Source organism: Melanerpes formicivorus, unplaced genomic scaffold, assembly GCF_026170545.1.
Source record: "Melanerpes formicivorus ecotype bairdi unplaced genomic scaffold, bMelFor1.0.p_v2 SCAF_247, whole genome shotgun sequence".
NCBI classification, from domain to species: Eukaryota; Metazoa; Chordata; class Aves; order Piciformes; family Picidae; genus Melanerpes; species Melanerpes formicivorus.
Genome location: NW_027142599.1, coordinates 277,393 through 295,691, shown reverse-complemented (window position 1 = coordinate 295,691; position 18,299 = coordinate 277,393). Strand labels below are relative to the sequence as shown.

General features: G+C 43.1%; 1 protein-coding gene across 1 annotated transcript; it reads left to right on the top strand.

Moving 5' to 3' along the window:
* The first annotated feature begins 290 nt into the window (after positions 1-290).
* On the top strand, positions 291-2,337 carry LOC137458470 (uncharacterized). The gene has a single exon (XM_068169942.1). It carries the CDS (start codon positions 895-897, stop codon positions 2,335-2,337), a length of 1,443 nt encoding a protein of 480 aa, XP_068026043.1. The 5' UTR covers positions 291-894.
* The last annotated feature ends 15,962 nt before the right edge of the window (positions 2,338-18,299 follow it).

Genomic DNA, 18,299 nt, shown 5'->3' with positions numbered 1-18,299 from the left:
ATAGCCTAGCTGTTGATACTTTGGCCTCGTTTGTGCCTTTAATTTCACAACACGGGAATATTTAAAAGAACTGTGTCTCCGGACCGAGACATCTAATGTCTCCGGACCTTGACATTTAATGGCGTAGTCGGCAGGATTCCCGTGCAGTGAAAAGTATCACAGCAAAATTATTGCATTTCTGAGAACCCCGAAATGTGTGTGTGTGCCTGAGACGTACTTTTAGTACGAAGCGAGAGTGGAGTCCAGATTCGCGTTTCCACTCGCCCGCGAGGGAAGTGGCCGGAGAAGGACGAAGCGAAATTTTCAGAGAGACTGTGTGGGAGTTCTCAAAAGCTTTAAATGTGTGTGCTTTCTCGGGGAAGATTATCCGGGGTACAACTGTTGGTTTTATAGTGTGACCTCCTCGAGAATCCTCTGTACCCTGCTTTAAATTTGTGTGTGCATTCCCGGGGAAGATTATCTGGGGTACAACTGTTGACTTTATAGTGTGACCTCCCCGAGAATTCTCAGTACCCTCTTTTAGGAAACCCAGTGTTGGTGATATTTGTAAAGTGTGGCTTTCCCGAGAAGCCCAGTATTGCAGCAAAAGTTGAGAAACTTCTGCCGGTGTGTGTTCGCTCAGGGAAACAGAGTAACTCTTCCCTAAGAATCACAAGGTTGTTATCCTAGTGTAACAAAAAAAAATTGAGGTACAAAAGCTAAGAAGCTTTTGCAAGTGTGGGTTCACTCAGGGAAATAGTGTGACTTCCTTGAGAAGCCCAAGTTGTTGTTGTTTTTTCTTGTGTGTGACCTCTCCTGGGAAATCTATTGTGCATTTTTTCCTGGAGAAGATTTTGCTGGTACAAACAGTGTTTTTATCTGAATCCGCTGTGAAACTTAGTGCCCCATTAAGAAATGCTTTGTGAAACAAAAGAGATGGCCCGGTGTGAGAGGCTTTTTAACCTTTTAGAAATTCACGGGGCCCGCCCATCTATACAAGGTCTTGATTGGGCTTATGAAAACTGGAATAATTTCCAGAGTGTGGCTGATCGTATTTTGGCTCTGCAAAAGGAAGCCAAGGCAAAAACCGGAAAAGGGAAAGCTTTTATTTGTGCAGTGTTAGGCGCCTGTTTAGCAGCTGCAGTGAGAGAGAAAGAGGAGTGGTATGAGAAAGAAAATAAGACTATTTCCTCTTTGCAGGGCTTAGTAGACGCACTACAAAGCCATGTGGCTACTTTAAAAAATGTAGTAGCAGATCTTAAACTTCAATTGGAAGCAAAACAGGAGGGGGATTACCCGGATCCTGCCCCCATATATCCTCGGGCAGAATTGACAGCGGCTAAGGAAGCTGCTGCGCATATCAGACCTCTCATTAAAACTGAAGTTTTATATGAGGATGGGGAGGTTACCCCCACTATCACAACCAAAGAAACACCTTTCTCCTCAACTGAATTGGCCAAAATTCGTAAAGAATTTGCACGTTCTGCTGGGGAATCTGAGGTGGAATATGTCTGGCGAGTTTCAAAAACTGGAGGTGATCAGATTCTGTTAACAGAAGCTGAAGCCATGGGCTATTGGGGTGATAATGTTTTTCTAACTACAAAAAACAGAAGTGGACCCTGGAGTCTTACGCAAAGGGCTGCCTATTGGGCAGGGGGGTTTGATCCAAAAGAGAGGGGTGAACCCCTAATTCTGCGGGGAGGGATGAATCAGATAATGGAGAATGTGCAAAAGGCTGCATGCCTGCAGATGATATATGAAAGGGAACTAAAACATCATTTTGAATCCCCTCTTTCTCTCCTGGTAGACGCAAACAGAATGACTGCCCTGGTTAGGGGCCTCCCTGACTCGCTTAAAATAAGAGGCATCCAGCTCCAAAAAGAAATAGCTGATACCCCAATTTCCTCCAGGATGCAGGCTGCTCTAAGAGATAATTTAGCACACGGAGGCAGCCAGCCTGACTTGAAACCATGGACGTGGGAGGAGGTCGGAAGGGAGTTATTAGACTATGCCAGGCAATATAGTATCCCTGAAGAAATTAAAAAAACTGACCCTAGGGGCTTGAGGCATGTAAAACTGAACCACTTGCCCTCAAGTCCCCAGGGGTTTAACCGTGCCCCCAGCCGGCTTGGAACAGGGGGCAGGGAACACACAAATACCCGGCAATATTGGTGGAACTTAGGTCTAAAGAAAAATATCCCCAAAGAAGTGATAGATGGGCTAAACACAAAACAATTAGAAGTGATTGTGAAGAACTGGCCTGAGCCCAATCAGAAAATTGAGCCCACTGCACCCCCCTTAATAGACCTGTCTGAGGAGAATAAAGGCATGCCTTCTTTTCAGCCTCAGGGAAACTGAAGTCTTCACCCCCCAATGGTGGGCGGAGGGGTGAAGGGTGGATGTATATTCGTCAGCTCACCGAAAATGGCCAGGGCGATTTACTAATCACTGGCATTGTAGGACCAAAACAAATTCCTATTACATTTTTAGTAGACACCGGGGCTCAGATCTCAGCTATTAAAACGAAGGATGCTACTGATTGTGGAGTGGTGCCCTCCAAACAAAAATTGCTGGTAGCAGACGCCCTGGGTCAAACCCATGCACAGGCATTAGCAACCATCCGGTTACGCTTGCCGGGGGAAGATAAGGACACTAAGGTGTCAATGGTCGTAGGGGAGTTTCCAACTAACCTCCTAGGGCTTGACGTTTTAAAAGGGAAAACCTGGTCAGACAACAAAGGGCGAAAATGGTCTTTTGGGTCTCCCATAATGAGCATTCGGCTGCTGAAAGCCGTACCTCTCCTACCTCACTCAAAGCTGACAAATGTTAAACCTTATCCTATACCTCTGGGAGCTAAAGAAGGAATAGTGCCTGTACTGGAGGACTTAAAAAAACAGGGCATTGTGGTTCCCACCCACTCTGCTTTCAATTCCCCAGTTTGGCCTGTACGAAAGCCTAATGGGACATGGAGGCTGACCATTGATTACCGCAGGCTTAATGCCAATACTGAACCACTAACAGCTGCAGTGCCAAATATTGCTGAACTCATAGCTACAATACAGGAGAAAGCACACTCGATTATGGGTACAGTGGATGTGAAAGATATGTTTTTTATGGTCCCGCTGCAACCTGAGGACCAAGACCGCTTTGCTTTTACATGGGGTGGTCAACAATTCACATTCACACGTCTCCCACAGGGATTTAAGCACTCACCCACTTTTGCCCACCATGCGCTGGCACAGGAACTGGAAAAGGTCCAACTAGAGCCAGGGGTCAGTGTTTACCAATATATTGATGACATTCTGGTAGCAGGAGAAGATATTGAAGGGGTACGAGTAACCCAGGATAATATAATTTCACATCTAGAAAATTTGGGGCTGAGAATACCACCTGAGAAAGTACAGACGCCCTCAAGTGAAGTGAAGTTTTTGGGAATCTGGTGGAAGGGGGGAATGACCTGTATTCCACCAGACACCCTTTCCTCCCTGGACCAGATCAAAATGCCAGAATCCAAAAAGGATTTGCAACATGCACTAGGATTACTTGTGTTTTGGAGGAAACATATTCCTGATTTTTCAATTATTGCAAGACCCCTATATGATTTGTTACGCAAAGGCGTTCAATGGCAGTGGGAAGAGCCCCACGAAGAAGCATTACAGCTGCTAATATTTGAAGCCACTGCCCACCAAGCTCTTGGTCCTATTCACCCTACTGACCCTGTGCACATTGAATGGGGATTTGCTAAGTCTGGCTTATCAGTACACTTATGGCAAAAGGGTCCAGAAGCCCCTGTCAGACCAATTTCATTTTACAGTCGTAGTTTTAAGGATGCAGAAAAAAGATACACGGTGTGGGAAAAGGGTTTGTTTGTGGTTAGTTTAGCCCTGCGGGAAGCTGAGAAGACCATTAAACAGCAACAAATAGTGCTTAGAGGCCCATTCAAAGTAATTAAGACAATTCTGGCAGGAACACCACCACCTGAAGGGGTGGCCCAAAGAGCCTCTGTGAGGAAATGGTATGCCCAGATAGAGCACTACTGTGACATCTTTTCAGTATCTGAGGGAACCACCAAAATGTTGACCTTCCAGGAGGAAATGGGTCCAGACTGGGAGGCTAACAAACCGTCCTCCGTAATACAAATAGCACCTACATTCTCTGGACAGATACTGAATGCATGGTTCACAGATGCCTCCTCTAAGCGGGAAGGGAAGACCTGGAAGTACAGATCTGTGGCACTCAGTGTGGATACCAATGAACAGATAATTACTGAAGGGGAAGGTAGTGCTCAAGTGGGGGAGTTGATTGCAGTCTGGAGTGTTTTTCAGCATGAGGCTGAATCTACTTCTCCTGTCCACATCTATACTGACTCCTATGCTGTATTTAAGGGCTGTACTGAATGGATACTCTTCTGGGAGGAGAATGACTGGGAAGTTAATAGAATACCTGTATGGCAGAAGGAGAAATGGCAAGATATTCTGGCCATTGCTAAAAAGGGAAAATTCGCAGTGGGATGGGTGGCCTCCCACCAAGAGGATGGTTCCTCTGCTAGCCAATGGAATGGCAGAGCAGATGAACTAGCCAGATTGGCTCCCCTGCAAAACACCCAAATAACAGAAAATTGGGAACGGTTGCTAGAATGGCTGCATGTGAAAAGAAAACACTCTGGAATAAAAGATCTGTATTGTGAGGCCCAAGCAAGGGGTTGGCCAGTTAGCAGAGAAGAGTGCAAGACTTGTGTCTCTGCTTGTGACCAATGCCACACCCGTTTGGAAAGACACCCTCTGGAACATGACCCCCTGCACCTAAGAGAGGGGAAAGGGCTGTGGGAAGCTTGGCAAGTGGACTATATTGGCCCTTTCCGAAAATCAGAAGGGAAGCAATATGTGTTGGTCGGGGTAGAAATAGTGTCAGGATTGGTCTCGGCTGAGGCATTTGCCAGAGCAACTGGGGAAAACACAGTAAAGGCACTGAAGGGGTGGTTTGGTACATTCCCTAAACCACAGTCCATCCAATCAGACAATGGTTCCCACTTCACTGCCAAAACAGTTCAAGAGTGGGCAACCCAGGAAGGAATTACTTGGGTATATCATACCCCCTATTACCCACAAGCAAATGGAATCGTGGAACGAACCAACGGTCTGTTAAAACGCTTTCTTAAACCTCATATGCCAGGATGGGCTGAGCGGCTAAGGGAAGCATTGACCAGTGTTAATTGCCGTTGGGGGGTAAACGGATGCCCAAAAATTACAGCCTTTTGCCCCAAAGCCCCAGAAATCATACCAACCATACTTGAGCATTCCAAATCTCCCTCATACTCTCCAGGCCAACCAGTTTTGGTTGAACTCCCCACTGTGGGAACAATACCCCTGGTACTCGAAACTCCAATTAATAAATATACCTGGAGGGCAAAAGATGCTCATGGAAAAGAATTCAAGATTAATACAAGGTGGATTATTCCATCTTTCTAATAATAACTATCTACCGGTTCCCTAAAATGGACCGAGTCCGTTTTCTTTTTTTTTTCTTCTAGGTGAAAGACCCAAGGTCTGCCTTAGAGAACCTGTGGAGCTGTTGATCATCTGCATGACCTTCTGGGAAACTGCTTTATCCATGTGATATTCCCTATGATATGAACAAGATGTTTGTCTTTCTATTTTGGTGTACCCTTGGAGCATTAACCCTTGATATTTCTGCATCTGCCCCCTCAGACCCTAATGAGGGGTTTCTTGTAACCAATCTATTCATGCAGCTGGCAGAAGAAGTGTCCTCTGTGTACAACCTTACGAACTGTTGGGTGTGTGGTGGGCCGCAGGGATTCGAAGCATGGCCTTGGGTTTCGACTCCAGTAGCTCCCAAATGGCTTGTAAGCTCCCTTAGTGAAGTGGACAAAAACACCTTTTGGACTGAAGAAGATACAGCCCCATGGCCAGTCCAGTATCCAGGCCAAGGAATCTATTGTCTAAACCGCACACAACCTGGTGGTGTTTTTGTAGGTAGAAGTACATGTCAATGGACATTTACATATCGTAATCTGAGATTACAAAACCAAAAGAAAAGACCCAGTTTTAGGCACACATCTGGGTGGATGTGGGTTAATAAAACTGGGGGAGTTAAGGACTTTGAGGGGTTTTGGTCAAGAGAAAATGTGTCTCGTATATATGATTTCAGAGAAAGATTTGGTCCACTCCTCTACCAATCGTGTGAGTGGAAAAATGATTCGGGTGCTTGGTATTGTACAATGGTGGGTCATGCCCACCCTGAGGGGAGATGGAACCATGTCCTTTTCCCTAATCCATTGGGCATGACAAATTCTACATATTTCCAGATGCCTACAACCCCCACAGGCCTGTTTGAAAATGGAACTACTGCACTGAAAGGCCATTATTGGATATGTGGGCACCGGGCCTATAAAAAATTACCACGGAATTGGACTGGGATATGCTATGTTGGACTAATCCACCCATTGTTTTTCTTACTCCCAGGTGGAGAAGGAAATGCCCTGGGGATCAAAGTATATGATAACCTGGGAAAAAGGAAGAGGTCCATCTCCACTCACTTGACCAGGGGTAGTGGTCAACAATGGGGAAAGGGTGAATGGACCCCCCAAAGGATTATTGAATATTATGGTCCTGCCACCTGGAACCCCTATGAAAGGATTAGTGGTGCTCGAGAACCAATCTATAACTTAAACCGTATCATAAGGCTGCAAGCCCTCTTAGAAGTAATCAGCAATGAGACAGCTCATGCCCTAGATTTATTAGCAGATCAAGCTACACAGATGCGAACAGCCATTCTACAACATAGGATGGTTCTCGATTATTTGTTAGCAGAAGAAGGAGGGGTCTGTGGGAAATTAAATGATTCTAACTGCTGTCTACAAATTGATGACAATGGAAAAGTAGTAAAGAAAATATCATCTGGACTGAGGAAGCTAACACATGTCCCTGTCCAAACTTGGGAGGGATGGGATATGAGCTGGCTCTCCTGGCTCCCAGGAGGACCGTGGATGAAACAATTGTTGTATTATTTGTTATGTGTTTTGGCCTTGTTACTCCTTTTACCCTGTATTATTCCCTGTTTTATACATTTGATTCAACATGTAGTATCTAATATGCAATTTGTAACTAATGACGATGTAAAACAGATTCGTGCCATTAGGCGATCAAAATGTATTGTAAAAATTGTTTAAAAATCCTTTCCTTTCCTTTCTTTTCTTTCTCTATGTCCACTTTCTCACTGTTATCTTTGATTGACGGGGTGGTGTGGAAGACGAGAAGTTTGTCTCTCTTAATGTAAATCAACAAAGATAAACTGATAGCAGAGCCACTGGAAAGAATCCTGTCTACCACATCGGACTAATCCTGTCTACCAATCCTGGATGCAAATCAGCTTGTGATTGCATCATGATAACGTCGGACTACAACAATGGACCTAACGACCCAGCCATCACGCTTTTTGGACAGGGTGGTTCCCGCCCATCAAGTACCTTGGGCAGGGTGACAACAATGGACCTAACGACCCAGCCATCACGCTTTTTGGACAGGGCGGTTCCCGCCCATCAAGTACCTTGGGCAGGGTGATACGATGGTTTCCACCACCTGTGTAAAGGAATGTGGGAAGACTTGTCTGAATGGAGGGGGGGGGACGGAGGCCCCCCTCGCCTCCATCCAAAAATCTTGCCCACATACACAGCGATACACAGAAAGATTTCCGGGGGAACAGATACCTGGATTACTTCCTTGCCTCTGGAATACCTGACATACCAACACCTGCCTGAGGACTAAAAAACTGTATAAAAGACCTGAGTGACACTGTCAAGGAAGAAGAGAGAAGACGGCACCATAACATCACGGGGCAACGCAACGCATCTTGGACTCTCACCACCCTGACCGTTGGTAATATAATCTCTTTCTGACTTTCTCCTTCTAATTCCTTCCCTCCTCTCTCTCTCTCTCTCTCTCTCTCTCTCTCTCTCCATTTTCTCCCTCTCCCTTCTTATGTCCACTTTATCTAATAAATAGCCTAGCTGTTGATACTTTGGCCTCGTTTGTGCCTTTAATTTCACAACACGGGAATATTTAAAAGAACTGTGTCTCCGGACCGAGACATCTAATGTCTCCGGACCTTGACAGGGGTTTACTATATAGTCTAAACTATAGACCTAACCAGTAGGTCTTGAGAAAGGTTATCTGCATCCTCCACTTCATAGGTAAAGTATTCAGAACTTCTACTAATGCCAAGGAAGAACACAAAAAAAGTAATGTATAATCCTAAAAGGCATACTTGGTTTAAAAGCAAAATGAAAAGGAATCCTAGTGAAATAATTGTCAATAACAATAAAAGTAGTAATTGTGATAAGAGTAACAAAAGTACTGCTACTCATACCCAGGCAAAATACAGCATGAAAATCCAGCAATGTAAATGCTTAGCCTGGAGAGAGAGGAGACTCAGGGGTAACCTTATTGCTCTCTACAACTATCTGAAGGGAGGTTGTAGACAGGCGGATGTTGGTCTCTTCTCCCAGGCAGCCAGTACCAGAACAAGAGGACACAGTCTCAGGCTGTGCCAGGGGAGGTTTAGGTTCGATGTTAGGAAGAGGTTCTATGCAGAGAGAGTGATTGCCCATTGGAATGGGCTGCCCGGGGAGGTGGTGGAGTCGCCGTCATTGGAGGTTTTCAGGAGGAGACTTGATGGGGTGCTTGGTGCCATGGTTTAGTTGTTTATGTGGGTTGGATTGGTTGATGGGTTGGACACGATCTTGAAGGTCTCTTCCAACCTGGTTTATTTTTATTGTTATTAAATAGCAGCCTCTTGTACTGTGATAGCCATGGTGTCAGCACTAAGTACTCGATTCAGGAATCTAGAAAAGACCAATGCAGTCTGTATTATTGGAGCTACATAAATCCCTTGTTTGAACACGACCATTTATTTTAAGATAAATGTTCTCACATGTTTGATAAATAAATAGAATAGGTAATGACTGAGAATCCGCCTAGAGCAATCTGTTTCTCTTTTCTGCACAAGGAAAAGCCCTGTCTGTATTGTCCAAGTTTTGAGCCACGAGCTGCCTGTGGCACAAGGAAATTTGAAAACATTTTTTTCACAGAAACAGTGATTTGCCATTGGAATGGGCTGCCCAGGGATATTGTGGAGTCACCATCACTGGAAGTGTTTAAAATAAGGGTAGATGAGGCATTTAGTGCCATGGTTTAGTTGATTAGATGGTGTTGAGTGATAGGTTGGACTTGATTCCCTGCCAGCAGAAAGCCATCTCCCCACAAACCATAAGATAAGACACGTGCTTTTACCCAAATGGAGAGAGGAGACAGAGCTGGCTTTGCAGCCAGCTTAGAGTAAGATAACAGAATTATGGGAATGAAATATCAAAAGATTACAATTTCCTGTCCACTCCCTGAACCCACCTAGCCCCTGGAGGCTTGTACTCCATCATTCTTAAAGGTATAAGTCTTAACCCATGACACTACAAAGATGATGAAAAGCAGTTGCTCAATGACTACATCAAAACTTAGGTACAGGCAAGCTCCTTTTGAAAGTTTTCAGAGGTACTGAGCTTTTACTTGATTTAACAGAAAAATGAGACCTAGAACTGGTGCCAGTTGGATAGCTAATCCAGAAAAATCAGCTTCCTTCTTTGGTGTCTTTTTGACTTGGACAGTCGTCTTCAAATCCTGTTGCCTCGACCATATTCAATCTTGTAAACAGAGGTTAATCCTTCAATTGTGGAGGTGCCACATTATCAGTTGCATGGAAGTAAATACACAATATGTATATAAAAACCTGCTTCTGTTTTGTCAGTCTGGAATGACTTTTTCTCCTTAAATAGACTTCAGTTAATCAAGATCATCTCCTAAAGCAAAATTTTGGAAAAAAAAAAGAATTTCTGCATGTAAGCAAGATCAAATCTTGGCAAAATAAGGGGAAAAGTGAGTTCAAACTGAAAATCTTGCCTTAGGCCAGCCTGCATCATCTAATCCAGACTTTCTCTGGCAATTATGAGTATTCCATGACCTGACACTGGCAGAGAAATAAGTCCCAACTAAGCAAAATTCAAAATGTTTGGGAAAAGGTCAAAGCCAATTCTATAAATCCACCCTGAAAACCCTGGATGAAATAATAGGATTATGAAGCACGTATTCGAAGTGCTCAGTGGAGCACCTCTCCTATGAGGACAGACTGAAGGAGTTGGGGCTGTTCAGTCTGCAGAAGAGAAGGCTCCGAGGTGACCTAATTGTGGCCTTCCAGTATCTGAAGGGGGCCTACAGGAAGGCTGGGGAAGGACTTCTCAGGATCTCAGGTAGTGATAGGACTAGGGGGAATGGAATGAAGCTGGAGGTGGGGAGATTCAGACTGGATGTGAGGAGGAGGTTCTTCACCATGAGAGTGGTGAGACCCTGGAATGGGTTGTCCAGGGAGGTGGTCGAGGCCCCGTCCCTGGAGGTGTTTAAGCCCAGGCTGGATGAGGCTCTGGCCAGCCTGATCTAGTGTGGGGTGTCCCTGCCCATGGCAGGGGGGTTGGAACTAGATGATCCTTGTGGTCCCTTCCAACCCTGAATGAATATGTAATATTTTTCAATCGTTTTGAAGCACATGACCTGATGAGGGGTCAAATGATGGAGTCAAGAGCAAGAGGTCAGAGCCTTGGCCATCTTAGAGGTAAATATTGTTAAGAATTTCAACCAGGGTTCTAGGCAACAAAAAGACAATTCCACATCAGCTAGTCTGGAAAGAAAATGTAAATCACCTCAGGCCAAAGAAGCTATTATGCTTTCTTCTATTTCTTCTTCTTGGCTCCCTTATTTATGCAAAGCAGCTTTCAAATGTACTGAATCTTTCTTCCCTACTTTTGTTCTTATATAAAAAACGTGTGCAGGAATATTCTGGGCACAAAGACTAACTGGCATAAAACAACCTGTGTTTGTGTGAGTGTTACTAGTGTTACCTTTTCCAAAGTGGGGGTGGCAAAGCTGCCTTTTGGAAATGTTTTTATCGGTGCTGAATCATGCCCAAGTCTTCTCTGGAAGAGTGCTAGTTGGCCTGAGCCTGAAGTGTGTAATTCTCACAGTTCAGCTGAATAGACTGTCGTATTCCAGTGGCTGGTAAAGTTCCTGAAGGCTCTTCAGTTTACTTGGCTATCACACATAGGGCGTCATCCAGAATGCTGGGGGCAACTGTTCTCCCTAAACTAATGCTGAAAGATACCCACACCGATTTATGCACACTTGCACACAGGCACTTGCTGCTTTGCTATGCTAAGATTTTGGAGTTCCTACATGTCAACATTTCTTTTGCAAAAGACTTGAATCTGATTCTGAGTATGAGGGGCTGCTGTTTGGCTCTGCACTGCAAAATTACTCAGCTCAACTGATATTTCAATTGAGGTGATGCCTCTGTCCTTTTTAATAATTTCCAGTTAATGCCAGTGCAAGGCAAGTGAATCTTTTTCACTTTGGTGTATTTAGGTTTCTGATGAGCTGTTTGGATAAAGGTAGCAGCAGAAGTGCTTTTGAAGTCCAGCATATCTTATTTGACAACAGGGATCTTGTTGTTTGTGGTGTGTTTTTTTTAATACTGCAGGAAAAGTTAACATTTCAGACATGCCAAAGCAGTTCAACAGATTGAAATTCCCTTATATTTCATAAGCAAAGTTTTTGACATGGTTTGACAATTTCATTTCAGACAGAAATAATCATGAATTCCTTGCTTGCCTTGAAGCTGCATTTTTTTAGTGAATAAATAACTTCTTTCCTGTTGCAGCCATTATGTGACCTTTTGTTGGTTTTCCCATGCTTAGAGGCATTAGTACTATTTTAAAGGTCTGCATAATGATATTGTGATGTATGACTGAAACAGAGAGACTGCTGTTACAATTCAAAACCAAAAATAATTACATTGCCTCCTAAGGCACTGATTTATATTTTAGCAAAATCTTCACTTTGTCATTTTCTGCATTATCATAGGACTACAGCAGTCTTCTAGCAGGTAAAGGAAATAATGACCTGCTATCCTTATTGTCTGTCACTTAACATATCACCCATGTATGTGAAGTAAAGAGAATGGATGAGGGCATTGAGTCCATCGTCAGTTAATCTGCAGATGACAACAAGCTGGGGGCAGGAGTTGATCTGCTGGAGGGTAGAGGGGCTTTGCAGAGAGACCTCAACAGGCTGGACAGATGGGCAGAGCCCAAGGGCATGAGATTGAGCACATCCAAGTGCCGGGTTCTGCACACTGGCCACAGCAACCCCATGCAGTACTACAGGCTGGGGTCAGAGTGGCTGGAGAGCAGCCTGGCAGAGAGGGACCTGGGGGTACTGGTCGATGGTAGGCTAATATGAGCCTGCAATGTGCCCAGGCAGCCAAGAGGGCCAATGACATCCTGGCCTGTATCAGGAACAGTGTGGCCAGCAGGAGCTGGGAGGTCATTCTGCCCCTATACTCAGCACTGGTTAGGCCACACTTCGAGTACTGTGTCCAGTTCTGGGCCCCTCAGTTTAGGAAAGATGTTGACTTGCTGGAGTGTGTCCAGAGAAGGGCAACAAAGTTGGTGAGGGGTTTGGAGCCCTATGAGGAGAGGTTGAGGGAGCTGGGGTTGCTTAGCCGAGAGAAGAGAAGGCTCCGGGGTGACCTTATTGCTCTCTACAACTACCTGAAGTGAGGTTGTAGCCAGGTGGGGGTTGATCTCTTCTCCCAGGTAACCAGCACCAGAACAAGAGGACACAGTCTCAAGCTGCACCAGGGGAGGTTTAGACTGAATGTTAGGAAGAAATTCTACATAGCGAGAGTGATTGCCCATTGGAATGGGCTACCCAGGGTGGTGGTGGAGTCACCATCACTGGAGGTATTTAGGAAGAGACTTGACAGGGTGCTTGGTTGCATGGGTTTAGTTGATAGTGTTGGATGATAGGTTGAACTCGATGATCTTGAAGGTCTCTTCTAATCTGGTCTGGTCTTTTCTATTCCCATGTCTGTATAGTAAATAAATAAGTCTATCCTTGGAAGGAAACACAGAAACTAGAAAGCTTGTCTGTGGCTGTTACCAGGAATTCCTGTACAAGGGTTCACTAATGCAGAGAGCACCTCCAGCATTATTGTAAATGTCTGTGATGAGCTAAAGGGAGCAAATGTGTTTTTTAAGATCCAAGTTATTTTCAGAAGGAGGAATGAGCGATGAACAAAGGGTTTATGACTGCGCACAGAAGAAAGGCACTTTTACAAATGCTCCTGGAAACCTCACATGACCTCATACTATTTTTTTTCATACTATTTTTTTTCTGCCTGTAAAATGCTATACATTTCACTGCCTCAGCTCTGGAGGTTTTGGAGCATTTGTTTTCACATGTGGAGATATCATTGCGTACTTCTGAAGTGTGCAAATAATTCATTGCTTGGGTGACAGAATGAGAGTATCACTGATGAAGATGCAGTACAAATATGAGCAAAGATTTATTGACCTACAGAAGTGTCAGCTGGACTTAGTTGAAGTGCTAGACAGCTTATGACAGGTCTTTTCATGAAAAATACTTCAGTGGGGTATTTTTCCTCCATAGAATTTCTGCAAGTAGGGAGACACTGCAAGAAACAGGTGCTGTTAGGTATGATGTGCATCAGGGGAGAAAATCTGAACTGACAAATAACCAATTCAATTTCTATTTTAATTCACAATAGACAGCACCTACATCCCATGGCTATTCTGCTTGAGCTAAAAGTTATTCACCTTAATGGCGTTTGTGAACAAACAGAATAATCTACACAAGAACAATGAAATCTAAAAGCATAGAGGTATAGATTAGGATATTTAAAATTGAAACTCACTTAGAAATTTATTATGTTTCTTTTGTTTCTAGACAGTATTCTCTTTTTCCTATTTCACACTCTCCTGCTTTCATCTTCCCCGGTATATCTCCTTCTCTCCTGTTGCAACCTCTGGTTTTGTTTGTGACCAAATCCATACTGCAGCCTATCTTTACTCTCAGTAGTTTTGTTCAGCCAAAACTTTGAGCTGGAAAGTAGAATGGGTTAGTGAAGCCTGTGAACCTATTCAGAAGCTGGAAAGTCAAGTTTCTCTAGTTATCTGACTTGGGCCTGTTGTTTTTGAAAGGATAACTGCAGAATTCTCTATCTGAATGTTTGGGTGTAAAAAGGAGAACAAAAGGAAGACAATTCTAAACTAATTTAATTGGTAGATGGGTGGGACGTAGTTTTACGATCTTACATTCTGTCTCAGTCTGTCTTCAGTTTCTTGGCTAGCCTGCATGCATGCTCACCCTGGTCTGAAACTGATAAGATAAGCAGCTAACTTTCTTAACAATGCTTTGAACTAACTAATGCCCCTAACATCCCTTTCTAATCTTTCTCTTTTTATTCTAATTAACTGGAGGGTAAAGAGGAGGGAGAGAGAGGTTAGGGGGAATCCAAGGTGGGATCCTCCTGTGAGGAGGATTTCTGTTTGTTTTCTTTATCTGTAAATTCTTGTATGATATTGTAAATACTGTATATTTTGTATATATTCATTGCATTCCATTATTGCTTGTAAAATACAGCTTTCATTCGCTTCTCCGACTGTGCCTAGTTGAGTTTCTGTTAGTGCATGTGGACTAAAGCATCACACCACTACAACGTTCTTGGTTCTTACAGGGCCACACTGCATAGTTTAATCCAAAGATTAAACTCTGTTACATGCTAGAATGTGTCACTGTATTCATACAAAAACCCCCACAAATTACATGAAGGTAAAAACACAAACTAATAAACACTGTTAATTGGTAACACAATGGTGAAACATGGTTCACCTCACACTGAAAGACAGGTATGAAGATGGTATAAATCTGTAAACGGGATTGTCCCCAATTAAATCAACACAAGTTATTCAAGTTGTTCAAGACAGAGGTTGAATTCAGTGACACTGCAAGTTGTATTCAGTACAGTAATGGAGTCTTTTCTTCACAGGGCTCATCACAGGTTTTCTTCACCACAGCTCATGGAAGCAGCATGTGTTGTCTCCACTTCCACAGCCTGACTGCATTGATCACTCTTCACCCAGAAAGCAATAGGTTTCAAGGTTCCCATGCCTTCAGAAGGAGATGTGGTAGTTTTCTGACTCTTTAGTTTGATGTTTTGTTGTTTCAGGGGAGGGTGGTGGTGGTGGTATTTGGGTTTTTCCTCTCATGCATTTTTCCTGGGTTCCATACTACAAATGCCAGAGATGAGACCACTATATTTCAAATTAAATTTACCACACGTTTTTCATCCTAAATCAAGGGTAATGGAATAGAGATAAACTAAGTACTTATATTTAAGCAGTAAAAGTTCAACTAGCCTCAAATGAAACATAACAAAATAAAATATGTAGTAGAGATAATGGGATTATGCACCTAAAACTCAGTGGTTATGTAAGAATGACTAACTCAGCACACGTATGCTCATGACACTTATTACATCATCAGTAAACAACCTGTCCTAATAAAGAAAATCTTATTAATGGCATCCAGAAGGTGATAATGGCTAATTATTCTTCCACAAATATGGACTCAGAGATGCCTGTGAAAAAATGAAGTGTGCATTTGTTGGTATCTTAATTGAGTTAGAAAGTTTTCCCTTGAAGCACACGTTGTCTGCTTAGCTTGCCCTGATCAACAGTTCCAAAGTTTTCACTTCAAATACTGATTGCTGTTAGTTCCTTGATGAGATCACTTGCCAACCTTGGTGATTCTGTGATTTCCTGAAGATTGTTCAGGTCAAGATCTTATTAAGAGCTGCAGCCTAAAAATTAAGAAGATCCATTTTCAGGACAGTCAGATTCCCATTTTCTCTAATATTAAATACAAACTAATGCAGCTTTATATGATTTTATATATATATATATAGATTGCTCATGAACATTAGAAAATAAATTGTGCTACTTGGGAGAGAGCTATTTGGAGAACAAAACCAAATCTCATCACAGCTAAACACAAGTCTTATTTTTATTACTGGTAGCTATGCTATTTCTGAAACATTGAGCTATGACTCACATGTATGCTGTCCAGACAATAATATTTGTTAGCAGACAACACAGTAAAGTGTAACTTTCTCCTCTGTTAACCATGTGAGTCTCTTCACCTTACTATTTCTTTCATGATATCTAAGTGAAATAGCATCAGGGTGAAAGCTAAGATAAAAATCCATCCAGATTCAGTCATTTATAAATCTGGTGATCAGGAACAGCTTCTAGAATAAAGAGCCAGGTTCCTACTGTCAATATTTTGTGATCTTTCTACCATAAGCAAAGCCCAAGCTTATATAATCTACTACAGTTTGTAATGCAGTTTGTGTTTATAAAGGGGGGGGGGGGGGGGAACAACAACCAAAGAATTCACAAATTTGCTTGTTGGACGTGTTCTTCTGAATATACTTTTTCTGCCCTAAGATAAATTGGTAATGGATTGTATAAGACAATGTTTGTTTATTATTTCTTTGCCTTAATATTGTACTTAGCCTCTAGAAACAGTGGAGCATGTGGCTGTAGTCTAGTATATGCATGAATCATCAAAGTCTAATCTCTCTTCCACTCAGGTCAGCACACACATCTTCAATGTCATCAATAGAAGATGAGTCAGATGCTATGTGCACTGTAATGAAAGACAAATAAAAGGATTATCAGAAAACTGTTTCCTCTTGGACTTATATTACCAGCTTGGTATGGACTCACCTGAAAAATTGAAAATTAATAAGAAAAACAAAAAAAGATGTAGGAGGCAATCAGGAAAAAAAACATCCAAAACAAATAACCTAAAATAAAATAACATAATTATTAACTAAAATATTTAATGTCAGGTCCATTTTTGCACCAAAAGAAACCCCCAAAAAAAACCAAAATCAAAATTGGAACAAAAGAAAATACTGAGTGCATTACTAGAAATCTCTAAGTAGCTTGAAAGGATCTGTAGAGCATCCACTATAAAGGGAAGTCTTGTGCTTCTCATGTGGGTATATTGGTATGAGTTAGATGAGTGGACAGTGAGGTGAATTGGAGATGCCTAAACAGCTGGGCTCAGACAGCAGTGACCACTAACACAAAGTCCTGATGAAGACAAATAACTAGTGTCATATACTAGGGTATATACTGGAGCCAATATAATAATCTCTTCATTAATGATCTGGATGATGGGACAGAGCAAAGCCTCAGCAAATTTGCAGATCAGATCACACGAAAGTGGGAGGCGTGGTCAGTATACCAGATAGGTGTGCTGCCCTTCGGTAGGACCTGGACAAGTGGGGTAATTAAGTAGTCAGGAATTTCATTAAGCTCAACAAGAGAAACTGTCATGTCTTGCACCTGGGAGGAATAACCCCAGGCACCAGTACAGACCAAAGGACAACCAGCTGGTAAGCAGCTTTCCAGAGAGCTGAAATTGAAATGTCACTCTGGCCTTGTCCCCAGCACTCCTTGTTCTAACCTTTTTCAGCCAGCATAGACAACTAAACAATGAGCTGAGGAACTGATCCTTCTGGGAACAAACATATTTTTTTAGTTAATTTTCATATAGATCCAGCTCCTTGCTTAGCCACTCAAGAGCCTAGTGGAAAGCAAATGACACCAACAGGAGCAGGCAATGAAGAGGGAATAGGCAGGATCAGAGACTGATGCTGCATCTTAAGTGACTGTGTAATTATAGATGGAATATACACATCAATAATTTATAGATGGAATACGTATGCCACTTGTCAGAGAAAAAATTTGCAGGTTAACTGCAAAAAAAGAATTATTATTATAACATTATACTCTGCATTGGTTAGGCTGCACCTTGAGTACTGTGTCCGGTTCTGGGCCCCTCAGTTTAAGAAGGACATTGAAACACTTGAATGTGTCCAGAGAAGGGCAACAAGGCTGGGGAGAGGCCTTGAACACAGCCCTATGAGGAGAGGCTGAGGGAGCTGGGATTGTTTAGCCTGCAGAAGAGAAGGCTCAGGGGTGACCTCATTGCCCTCTACAACTACCTGAAAGGTGGTTGTAGCCGGGAGGGGTTTGGCCTCTTCTCCCAGGAAACCAGCACCAGAACAAGGGGACACAGTCTCAAGCTGCGCCAGGGGAGGTTTAGACTCGAGGTGAGGAGAACGAGCGAGTCGTTCATCATTGGAATGTGCTGCCCAGGGAGGTGGTGGAGTCACTGTCCCTGGAGGTGTTCAAGAGGAGATTGGACGTGGCACTTGGTGCCATGGTCTAGTCATGGGGTCTGTGTTTATAGGTTGGACTCGATGATCCTCGAGGTCATTTCCAACCTTAGTTATACTGTGATACTGTGATACATTATGAAATTGTC

Coding starts and splice junctions, on each gene's coding strand:
- LOC137458470 (XM_068169942.1), top strand. CDS start 895: ATGCTTTGTGAAACAAAAGAGATGGCCCGGTGTGAGAGGCTTTTTAAC.